The sequence below is a fragment of the Macrotis lagotis genome, chromosome 7 (genome assembly GCF_037893015.1).
Source record: "Macrotis lagotis isolate mMagLag1 chromosome 7, bilby.v1.9.chrom.fasta, whole genome shotgun sequence".
NCBI lineage: Eukaryota > Metazoa > Chordata > Mammalia > Peramelemorphia > Peramelidae > Macrotis > Macrotis lagotis.
The window spans coordinates 60,546,292-60,558,494 of record NC_133664.1 but is presented as its reverse complement, the minus strand read 5'-3'; the positions used below and the strand labels follow the sequence as shown (position 1 = coordinate 60,558,494).

At 35.0% G+C, this 12,203-nt stretch overlaps 1 protein-coding gene across 6 annotated transcripts in view; it reads right to left on the bottom strand.

The window, feature by feature from the left end:
- MLLT10 (MLLT10 histone lysine methyltransferase DOT1L cofactor) overlaps positions 1-12,203 on the bottom strand; it is a 250,852-nt gene that overhangs the window by 8,561 nt on the left and 230,088 nt on the right. For all 6 annotated transcript variants that reach the window (XM_074192967.1, XM_074192969.1, XM_074192970.1 and 3 more), the window contains 8 exons: positions 11,559-11,676; positions 10,183-10,255; positions 5,851-6,005; positions 3,764-3,952; positions 3,262-3,350; positions 2,786-3,138; positions 1,574-1,670; positions 63-275 (listed from right to left, as the gene is read on the bottom strand). In XM_074192967.1, coding sequence (XP_074049068.1) covers positions 63-275; positions 1,574-1,670; positions 2,786-3,138; positions 3,262-3,350; positions 3,764-3,952; positions 5,851-6,005; positions 10,183-10,255; positions 11,559-11,676 — 1,287 coding nt within the window. The remainder of the gene's footprint in view (positions 1-62; positions 276-1,573; positions 1,671-2,785; positions 3,139-3,261; positions 3,351-3,763; positions 3,953-5,850; positions 6,006-10,182; positions 10,256-11,558; positions 11,677-12,203) is intronic.

Here is a 12,203-nt window from a genome sequence, read left to right as displayed (position 1 = left end):
CTTGAATCTAATAAATTTATCAAAATCCTTATAATATATGAAGAGTAATAAAGTCTACTTACTGTGACTTTCTGATTTGTACTGTCCCCATGAATAGTGAGAAATGGGTTGGTGGTTGAAGGGTGAAGTGGGGGTGCCTGGGTGCCCGCAAGGAGGTTATTGATGGGTATCTGTGATGGGCCTGGGAGCTGGAGCTGCTGCAGGTCAGGCTGGTGATGGTGCTGCTGGTGGTGCTGCTGCTGCACTAACTGATAAAGAAGAGCCTGATGCTGTTCCTAAAGAAAGACAGAGGAGAGGTGTTGGGGGGCGGGGGGGAGATTATTAACATTAGATTAGGCCCTCGGCACATATTTTCCTTTTGTTAAAGAGATAACCATCCTTAAAGTATGATCTTAAATATGTATAAATCTCTTATTTTCAAATTCATAGGGAAGAAATGCTATCCTATCTTATCTAATGGGAAAATAATACTTACAAAAAGAATCCTTTTTCCTAACAGCGTGAATTCATAGAAATTCCAATTAAATAAACATACTTTACTAGTCCAAATAGTACCCCATAGTTACCTGTATCCTTGATTTGGTCATATGAAAATTCTCTTTAAGAAAAATTTTCCCACAATCAAAAAAAGACACCAATTATGTCTAAGATGTTTGTAATGACAGCAGGAATGATATACCCCTTAACTAAGTCTTGGCTTAACAAGGGAAACAGGATTTAAATGCTTTCATTCCTACCCCTAGAAAGTCACTTTATACTCCACAATATTTACCAAGCACTTACTTTGCAGCAGAAAACCTAACAAGGTAATTCAATGTGGGTTGGAAACATAATATCTGCTAATTAGAATGACTCTTGATTAAACAGAATGCTCAATTAACCAGTTTATTGTGTATTACTTTCAAGAGAAAGAATATGAAAGCCAAGAACGTAAGATTCCCCAAACCTATTCTCTCTCAGCCCTGGCCAAAGCACAACTTTAAAATAAACTATGGGATCAGTGTATCATCTATATTTACTATACAACAAAAGACCAATATTCAAGTTAACAGTCTCAATGGCCTACAATATTCTAAATTGAAGAAATCCTTTGTTATTTATAATATATATATATACATATATATGTATATATCACGGAATAAATCATTCTCTAATTACAAAATTGGGAAACTTGTACATTCACATTTCAGAAAAGTTTTTAACACTTTAAAAACCATTTTAACAATTAAAAAAAAAAATTCTGGTTAATCCTGACCTAAAAAGAGAATAGAATTAAACTGAGCATTCCATTGATGCTTTATTAAATAATAAAAATCTACTCCAGGCATCCCAGGACTTTGTTCAGTGTCAAGGGAAAAGTCTTCTTGTACTGAAACATACTGAGGCTAAACCACAAAAACAAAATGTATATTTCAGGTCCTGATTGCTTCTAAACTGAAGTTTTCAAATTATCAATCTAGGGCAAGGTTTTTATGACATATTTCTTATATCTAAAAAATGTGATGCACTTCAAATATCTTTTGCATAAGGATTATTTAGAAGTTCATGACAAAAAAAAAAATGAAGGACTTACAGATGTAAGTTGTTGAGAATTCAACAATTGTTGAAACTGCTGTTGATGTAGAAGTAATTGTCTTTGCTGATCAGACAATAAGCCTAGTCCGGAGGCACTGAAAAGGAATGATGGAAATGCTGACTTTCTTCCACATAATATTGTGGTTTGTTTTTAGAATTAAAGTAGAGACAAAACCAAAAGGAGGATCCTGGGGTGGGTACAGAAGCTTAGCCCTTCAGTTACTCTGAGATCAACACATCTACAATCTCATTCAATCATACCCACAAATCTCATATTTCCATGAATGGGGGGGGGGGGGGGGAGTGCTGGTTTATTCTACAGAATTTTAAGAACTCACAATCAAAATCTTAACACACATACTTTAAGGTGTACAAAGAACATTTTTAAAAATTCAATTAAATTAAAAATTAAAAATTCAATTAAAAATTTTTTAAACAAAGAACACCAAATGCAAACAGCATTCAGTAGGTTTTCAAGGAAGGGAGGAGAGTGGAAAATTTGAAAAACAAAACAACACGAATCTTTTAGTCAGAATATACTAGTTACAAAATCTATATAGCAAAAATTTTTCTGAGGCCTATTTACTCATTTATTTCAAGAAATTCAAAATAAGAGAATTATGAAAAACTAAATTATAGAGCCATTTCCCTTGAAATTCATGATATATTTGACTTATATTCTAAAATTTCAATTTTATAGCTTAATTACAAAAAAGTAATCAAATACACTCAATTTTCTTTTTAAAAGACAATCTATTCAAGGAATAACTAACTCCATCATAATATTACTTTTCTCCAGAATTTATAAATTTAGCCAAATGATATGAAAATACAAATAATAAACTTTTAAAATAAAACTATATATCATACATGAAAAAATAATTAAAATAAAAAACCTAGCAAACTAAACTTTTCATTCTAGTGAAGAAAACAAAAGACAGTCTGCCTTGTTTTTTTTTAAATAACAATTTTTACAAATAAAAATGTGCCACTCTGTCGTTATTCACTAATTTCATTTTAAACATCTGGATTAATTTGTTTTGAAAATGTTGTATATATCTCAAATACAAAGAATTCATTTTACAAAACTATATTAAAGAAAAAACATGGGGGGGGGGGGGAATAATTCAGGTCTTCCTGTAAAAACCTTGGAAACGCCAAGGCCACCTTGAGTGAGGAAGCCCCTGCACAACTCCTGTCTGCTTCTCACCTGTTGTTCAGTGTGGTCGGCAGTGGATGGGTGGCGCTGGGTGGCACAGTGGTGTGTGTCAGGGAAGTTGGGTTCTGTGAGATTGTGACGGGGGTCTGGATGACGCCATTTAAAGCTCCCACAATTCCGTTGATTGCAAGCTGGTTACCTGGCAGGGCTCCAATTATCCCACCCACAGCAGGAATGGTGGAGGTCACCGTCTGCATGCCCCCGGTCAGCGCCCCCACGGTCACCCCATTGACCTGCTGAACCCCAGCCACTCCAGAGCCTGGTTGAGCTGGACTTTGCCCGGCAGGAGGCGGAGTGGAGAGGGCCGAGGAGCTGCTGGTGCTCTGTCCACTGGAGGTCAGGTCCTATGTAGGAAGACAGAGAGCTGAACAACCAGGAGCAGGCAGAAGAGAGCATGGCAATGCGAAGGTCCAGAGGAGCACAAAGCTCCCACACACATGCAGCAGAAAAACCTAGACTAAAATTACCTGATTTAGTACAGGAAGAGAACTATCAGGTAAAAAGCTGTTTCCTAGATGGGGACTCTTACTGCTGTTTAAGGAATCTGCAGTCGGAGCTAATAAAAGAGAAAAAACACAACCAGATTTTCTTGTTAAACTACTGGCAAAATGGCAGTAAAAGTTCAAGCAAAAGTGACATAATCAACAATTGCTGGCTGAACAAGGATACAAAATCAAACATGTTAAAATCTAGCTACCTTGAGTTTACCAACATGAGAAATTTCCAGTGAGAATGCTCCCTCCACCACACAGGTCAGCATCTCAGAAAGTGAAACAAGGGGTCACCCTTCCCCAGTCCCAACCCCCAAGTGGAAAAATATGAATGACGAAAATAAATACCTCCCCACACACATGCAGGCACGCTCTACCCCCCCTCAATTTAATTCAAAGTTGCTTGACAAGGAGGGGGAACTTTGAAAATATAATCAACATTTTTAATATGCATAAAAAAATAATTCTTCCTCCTTACCAGTTTGTGCAGAAAATGCATGGACTTGATGAGATGGACTAGGATTGGTGGTCAGGGTGGGGAAGGGGACAGAGAGCTGAGCGTTCAGTAATTGGAGACGTTCCTTTTTCGCAGTCAAATTCTTAATCTGCTCTTCTAATCTTCGATTCTCTACTTGGAGCTGGTGTAAGGACTTCAGCATTCCTAGAACTAGCCACCAAATGGCCAATGAATGGGTGGCTTTAGAAGTTCAAGTCAATTTACATGAAAAATATGAACTTCATGGAGTTCTCTCCACTGGCTGGACCTGGGTTCCTGTTGACCCACCCAGACATCTTCTATTCTGACCACACTATTTGATAGTCTGCTCTTTTCCCATTACAGTTATACACACAAATTTCCATAGAAGGATGGATGGTCTGATGCCTATCATTTCTAATAGAAAGAGAGTACTTGATCAAATTCATACTGCATGGTTTCCTTAGCCATTTCTCTACTGTCTGGATTGATTCCAGTATTTCAATATTATAAACAGTGTTACTATTGACTATCTCTGAACTAATCACCTTCCCTTTTCTGGAATTACTGCACTGTGGCACACTTTCACTTTTAGAAACTTGTCCATAATTTATTTCATTATTTGAAAGTAAAAATATTCTACTACTTCATGTACATTAATGATTGTAAAAGTCAAGCATTAAGAAGATCAGTAATTTTAGTTCTATATAAAATGTAGAATGGCAAATAAAACAAGATGGATGCTACTTGTGCATTTTGTCTAATTTATTTGAGGCAGAAGTGAAGGAAAATGAATTTTTATTTTGGGGTACCTAATTTATATTTCTATGAATATAAACATACTTTTGAAAGAATGGGAACCATGTCCTTTACATATTATTCACAAATCAAAATAAAAATGTTGAAAGATAAGAGTTTAGATAAAAATAAAGACTGGCTTTCATACACATATGATTTTTCATTAAGGATACTTTTAAAAAGAAATTTTCTTTTCAATGCACAAAATCCTCTCCCACAAATCCAGTATACCAAGTTATTTATTTATTTTCAATTACTCTGTATTACTCTCTCTACCTGGCTGGGGGCCTCCTAGTCCAGCTGCTCCCCATGTTGATCTCGGGATCCCCCAGCAGGGAGCACTGTGTCTGCACCGCAACCACCCTCCAGAGATAAAGTGCATCCTGTTCTAAACTGTCGGCTTCCACCCTGCCCATTACCTCAAATTCTGTCTCCATTCCAGAACTTGGATCTCCCAATTGGCAACCCAGAGAGCGCTGCTGTTGGGCCCCAGTGATGGCCACTTTTAAATGTCTATGTTATTAAAAAGTTGTATTTGTTTACGGTGACCTCTGGGCCTACTGCAGACACAACTCTCCTGGTACAGGCACATCTGGTCATTTCCCAAGGATTTAACTTTTATCCCTCCTCTTCAAGAACATACAAAGGAACCCTCAGTGAGCCCAAATGAGATGCAATAAGACTAAGCTAAACCTGTCCTCCAGCTATCATGTTTAAAGGATTATCCCGGCATGAATTTCCTCACAATTAGCATTTTTGTCAGGATACCATTCATAAAAATACCAACTAGATAGCACTTGGCTCACTAACACCAAGCAAGATAGCTTTTTCAATGAAACAAAGCAAAGAGGTTTAAACCTTCTCCCAAATCATGAAACTTCTAATTTTTTTTCTTTAAATCTATACCTACAACTCTATCTTCTCAGTTAAAAAAAACCATCTGAAATTATTATTATTATTATTATTATTATTATTATTATTATTATTATTATTATTATTATTTTACATCACTAACTTTTGGGTCCTGATAAATAACAGAAATTGAAAAAAAATGTTAAAAAGCCTTAAATGAACTCCCTAAAAGACAGGTTATTTTTCCTTAAAATAATATAGTAAGATATAGTCATTGCAATTTAAAACAAAAAAGTGGAGAGCAAAAAAGTCAATAATGATCAATATTTAATATAATAATTTATTTAGTAGTGCTAAATTAACATGCAGTTTATTAAACTCTTTAGCAACTATAGCTTTAAACACAGCAGCTATTCAAATAAAAGAAAAGGAATACTTACTGTCACTAGGGGTGCCCTGTTCTAGCAAAAACTGCTGCCCTTCACTCCATTGCCTCTCCAAAAGCTGCTCTATGCTAGCAGCTACAGGGGGCAGGGTGTCCAAGCTGCTGTTGCCCGATTGATCATAGCGGATCTGTAGGCTGTTGACAGGGGAGCTGTTGAAAATATTACAAATCAGACATTAAAAAGAAGGGAAATACTTGCAAGGAAAGGTCCACTATAAGGTTTCTTACCTGGTTTTATTCAACCCCTTCTGTCTAAACATCCATTATTTCCAATACTGAGCTGCTTATACTATTTGTCTCTGAGACAAAAATCAAACCAAAAATTTAGTGGTAAATCTTGCCCCTTCAAATTTAACATTAGGTTAGCATATTTGGAACAAAATTAAAAACTATTCCAATATAAGTTATAGACATACAGCATATAATCTCTGAAATGAAAAGATTCCAAAACAAAAAAGTTGAAACCTTAAACCTGTACAGCCCTTTAACCAACATAGTGGGAAAGACCAAAATATTTTCCAGTTTAGCTTCAAGTTCTGTAGAATTAAAAAAGAAATTATTCACCTATCTCACCAAATTCTACTCTTGATAAATTTAAAAAACTGAAGAATTTCACAACTAGAGGTACCTGAGGAGTTAAGAAATATGTGTATATATTTAAAATAAAGTACCATAATGGGATGAAGAATTAAAACATTCAAATATTATACAAATTTAGGAAAAATCAAGGCTGAGGGTAAATTTTATTATATATATATTATATATATATATATATATATATGTATGTATGAAAATATTGTCCAAAATGGAAAAAATAAAAGGGTTTATTGCAGTTTAGAAGTCTTCTTTAACATTTTAAATGCTAGCTTACTTTTTAGATTTGCTAGACATGAATAAAAAGTATCAGACTTTTATTTAGGTTGAGTATTCAAATGGATTTTTGTCATTTTTCTATATAAGACTTCAAAACAATTTCAATCTATGGAATGACAAATGATATTTCCAATAAATTTATAGAGTATATATTCCAGATAGTAATTAACTTTAATTAAATAAGTTATAAGTAAATTATTTAAATTAACATACTTACAAAACAATTGTATGAAGTAAAGAGACTTTTTAAAAATAATTTATGAGATCCAATTGAGTGCACCAGATCCAATTACTTTCATTATGTTCTGAGATTTAAAAGAAAGGTAGCTAACAACATACCAAAAAGAAACTTTATTATTCTATCATCTAACTAGGGCATGTAGCTAATTAGAAAAACCAGAAGTGTTATGCATACATGCATAAAAGCAAGACTGATCATATGTTTTAAAAGCTGGAAAGAACCTCAAAAGTCATATAGTCCAATTTCCTTACTTTAAATATGAAAAAATGAAGCATGGAGGAAGGTGATTTGTCCAAGGTCACACAGGAAGCATAAGTATCAGAGTTTGGATAGAGCTCAAAACATCTTAGATTTGGGACTCTGCTAATATAAATGTGTTTGTAGAACATGGAGCTGGGAAACGCCTCAATTTTTCAACTTATAAACAAATGAACAAAACAATTTTTTAAAGTACATTAAAACTTTGACCAAAGATTGTATTCCCAACATTAACAATAACCCTGGAGGTAAGACTAGGAAGATCAATTTTCCACTGAATATCTAAATTTCCTGATTTCCAAAGAACAAAACTCCAGTGGGTCCAATTGGGCAGAGTAAATTATTTGAAACTGTGGATTATGGAGCTAAAAAAAGTAAAACTAAAATTTAACAGACTTACTAAAGTGTTCCTAAAAAAGCATAGTTAAAAAAATCTTAACATTTACCCAAGAAAACCTAAGAAAAATAATTGACGTTTATATATTCAATGATCATTATCACTAGTAATTCATAGATGATTAAGTGGTATGACTAATGCTAACTATTTTACCAAAAGTTTATGCTTCAAAATTAATAAGGGTTGAGTTTACAATTTTGGATTAAAGTTTGACATTACTAGAGAGTTCTGATTTAATCACTTATCTAAGTCTTCATTAAAATTTCATTTATAGTCCAATGCAGACAGAGTAGGAGTACCTAGAATGGATTCAGAGAGATCCTCTTCTCCAAATTCCTAGCCTCAATGGGTAGAATTAATCAGAAACGAGGTAAGAGGAAAGAGCAGAAAGAGTGCAAGGTCAGAAGAGCTGTAAGAATAATTGAGGTAAGTAATTCAAGATCCTCCTGAATGTAAGGGCTAGTCAACCTTGCTCCGCCCAACCTCAAGCTTTAACTTTTCTGTCTTTTTTCACGAATGAATAGAAAATCAAAACATCTAACTCCTTAAAAGAATGAAAAAATCAGTCATTTATTTACGATATATATACTCTCAGAAGTTATTGAAATGATTATGGTTTATGTTTTAATTCAAATTCTATATTATAAGGATAAAGACAGAAAATTGAACTGCAATATGGATCTTTGAGTAGCAAGTTAGAGGGTCGAGCACCACTAAGGAAAGGTTTTTTTTTTTTTTGCTCCCAAAATGACATACACCCTAGTATTACTAAGCTCATTCTCTTCAATTCTATAAAGTCTTATCAGTATAACTGGGTGGGTAGAGGCTCCTCAGAGGACAGATATTTGACCCTAAAATGTACAACTACTATAGACTTTCAAATAATCAATAAAATTATACAGAAAAGATGCCACACTTGTGCTAATATATATTGCTAATATGTAAACTCTCACTGTGGATAGGCTGCAATCTATCAACACAAAGGGAATATCTACATCACTGAGACCACAGGTTCTTCAGCAGAGAATCAACAGGCTTTAAAAACTAATCATAGGACTGGAATGAACCTTAAATTATCAATCATATGTAAATAAACTTGGTATGGTCCAATGGTTTGGTTTTTATTTTCTTCTTACTTTTTTTTTTTTTAGGTTTTTTGCAAGGCAATGGGGGTTAAGTGGCTTGCCCAAGGCCACACAGATAGGTAATTATAAAGTGTCTGAGGTCGTATTTTCTTCTTACATTTTTAAATAAAATAAAACTTTATTTAAAAATGTGAAACAAAATCCTTAGCTCTCAGGCTGAACAAAAACAGGTGGCTGACTACAGAGTTGGTTCACAGGCTGTAGTCTGTGGAGGTCCAAAAAGCCCTGTCACTAGTTGCTAGTGAAAGGCTAAGGAATCTAACCAGCTGTTCCAACACAGAGCTCAAAAGAAATAGTGAGTATGTGGATAAACCTTTTTTAAACTTTACAAAACATTTTACTATTACTGCTTCATCTGATCCCTTCATCAAGTTTGGAAGGTAGGTTAATTAAATCCACCTGACAAATGAGGAAATGGAGGCAGAGGGAGTTGAAGTGACCACTAGATCATGTCTGAGACTGGGGTGGAGTTCCAAACTTCCTGATTCCAGTGTAGCATTCCTTTCGTTACATATTCCCCCTTTCCTTTAGTTTGGAACTGTCATTTCATTGGTAGAGGGAGCTCCCAGGAAGGAAATTCCCTCCATCAAAGTAGGAGGGTACCTCTCCTGCAACTCAAGAGTGGTATAATCTCCTGGGATTGTTAAGCAAGTCAGAGGCAAAATAGAGGCACAGTTTTTCAAGACTCTGAAACAAGCAGTTTCTAACATAGCCAGATTCTGAATATTTGATAATATAATTTAAAGATTTTTGCAAGATTTCCAAGCATGTTCTAGGTTTAGGGGATAGAGATAATCTTACATATTTATATGAAGCACTTTACATAAAATGTATGAGAGAATTTAATAAAATTTTTATTTGAAAATCTTTTATCTTCTGATAAATATGATTTGATATATTAGCATTAAGTTCACAAGATGATTTGGGCTAGAAACAAATATCTGTATCCGAACAGGTTCAACTAGAAATTTCTTTTAAAATCAATTTTTTCTCTGTATCTTTTACTCTGTATGAGAAATAAGTTCAATTTCCCCAAAAAGTCTTTCTTCATGTTAATCTAGTGCAGTAAGTGATTTTTATAACTACATATTTTATAACAGAAACAGTAAATTTAAAAAACTGAAAAGATTAGATATTATCATCAAAAAAATATAAATGATAAAAACAGGCAAACTAAAAGCAATTATAAGCTTAAGAGAAGATATTCCTTTTAACTTGCTAACATAATCATATGTGTTTAAATTAACATCCACATAAATTTAAAACCACTTTTCTTGTCTGTCTGGACATGTCATTTATCTACATAATTCTTTATGGTCTCACATATGTATATGCTACTGATAAGAGATAAAGAAGTTTCCAGACCTCAGAATGTTTCCTTTGCCTTCACTCTATAGTGTAAATAATGCTTACCGTGGTGAGAGACTTCCTCTGGGTGAGCTTCCCCTGCCAACAAGGCTGCGGCTATTGTCTCCAAGATCTGGATCTGCAGTGTAAATATTTCATAGCTGATAAAGTGACTCTCACTAGATAAGAGGTTTTAAGCTGCTGCTCTGATTTTTCCTTAAAACATACATTAGACGTTAAGCACTATCTCTGCAGTTGCTACAACAAAGGTAAAAGACCTAATATGTTGCTAGTTTAAAATTGCTGAACTGTAGCGTGTAAGGCGTTGTCCCTACACGTTTCTGTGGGTGGAGAAGGCCATGGATTATGTTCAGTTCTTTCATTCCTTTCAATTTTACAGCACGGAAGCGTGGTTTGCATTTGCAGTACCCTCCCCTCAGCCACTTTTAATTTCTACGGTGAAAGTAATGAATCACAGCTGTGGACAGCTCATCTGTATGCTTATCACAGCAAATCCTGATGCTTTGTATTTTTTAACACTTTGCATCCCAAAACAAGTCATAAAACACCTAATACTTTATAGTGACCCTCAATGTGTCCAATGTGAATATTTAGATCAGAATTTAATATTGCCTGGATATCTGGTTTTTTGGATTTTTTTTGCTTTTCAAATTATTATAAAAATTTTGGTAAACAAGAAAATAAGATATACATTCAGATTCTACTTTGTTAGCTAACACAAAATCCTTTCCATTGGTAAAGCTGAAACGGACCATTTTCCCGATGGCCTCTCAGTTAAATACCAACCCACTTTGGCCCCCTTCAGGGTTGTCCTTTGACCCCTTAGAGGGCAGAGACATGACTGATCCATTCTTGGTAAACTGCTAAACCCATTCCCTTCCCCCAAACAGGCATGACTACTTGGACATGTCAACAAATCCTTAAGGAAGGAATGAAACAAAGCAAATCCAGTGGCTCATTAAAACAGGAGAAGAGGAAAATGCTACAAAATGTCAACTGGTAAATATTCACAGGATTACTAAACATTGTAGAAGTTCTCTAACAGGATTTTTTTTAAAAACCAAGTTTGTGTAATGCAATTTCATGAATTATGCAAATAAAGGTTTAGGCCGTTCACAGAGAAGCCCCCGTGTTATGTTACTTTCATTGCGCAGAACTGAGAACTGAACACATCAATCACAGAAGTCACAGGAGACGCTGCTGCATTCCTGCCTGCTGATGGCTCTGCTTAAACATTTACATTTCAGACAGTAAAAAATGCACATGGCTATTCTGCGGCACAGCAGAGCATTTACTTCCAACTGTGATTCTTTGGGGGGGGGGGGGAACCTCACCCTTTAGGGACTCTACTCCTAGACTTGACAAAATTAGTTAGTTTTAAAGACAGATTAGGGAGAATTTCAGTATTTCTTGAAACTTACCTGTTTGACTGTTTTCTGAGTGAGCTATAAGAGTTGCCATGGCTGAATTTGGATTTAACCTATTGCCATACATATGGGATGGAGCTAGACTTAAGGAAGATCCAGACAGGGGATTTGCCTAAATGGAAAAAAAACACAAAGATAAATAACTTGTATTTTGACAGCTTTCACTTGTTATTGCTTTTTTAGCTTTTTCAAACAAATCTAGTCACCAGGTATTCTGCCTCACTGATACAATAGTTAAAAGAGTAAATGTCTAAAAAAGCATCAAAGAGCTAGTAAATTCTAATAAAAGAGATTAGACAGGAGGAGTTTAATTCTACTTTCTCAAATTTTTGATTCTTGTAATGCTCTTTGCAAATTTTGAGTAATATTTTTAAAATGAATGACATGTGCAAGGTGGAACATGAATTCTGTTGCTTCCAGTTTGAAAGTATGTTGGCAATGCCAGAACTCAGGGGCATGGTGATCGTGTGGTTCTCCTCCTAATTATTTAATCTTATTAAAGCATTTACAAAATAAGGGCAGGTAGACAACAGATGTCTCACAAATGCCTGGGTCCCTTCCATCACAAGCCGACTGAGGAGGTCAAAAGGTCTCACTTCCAGCTCCACATTTAGCCTCACAGGCCATATTTCCTCTGCT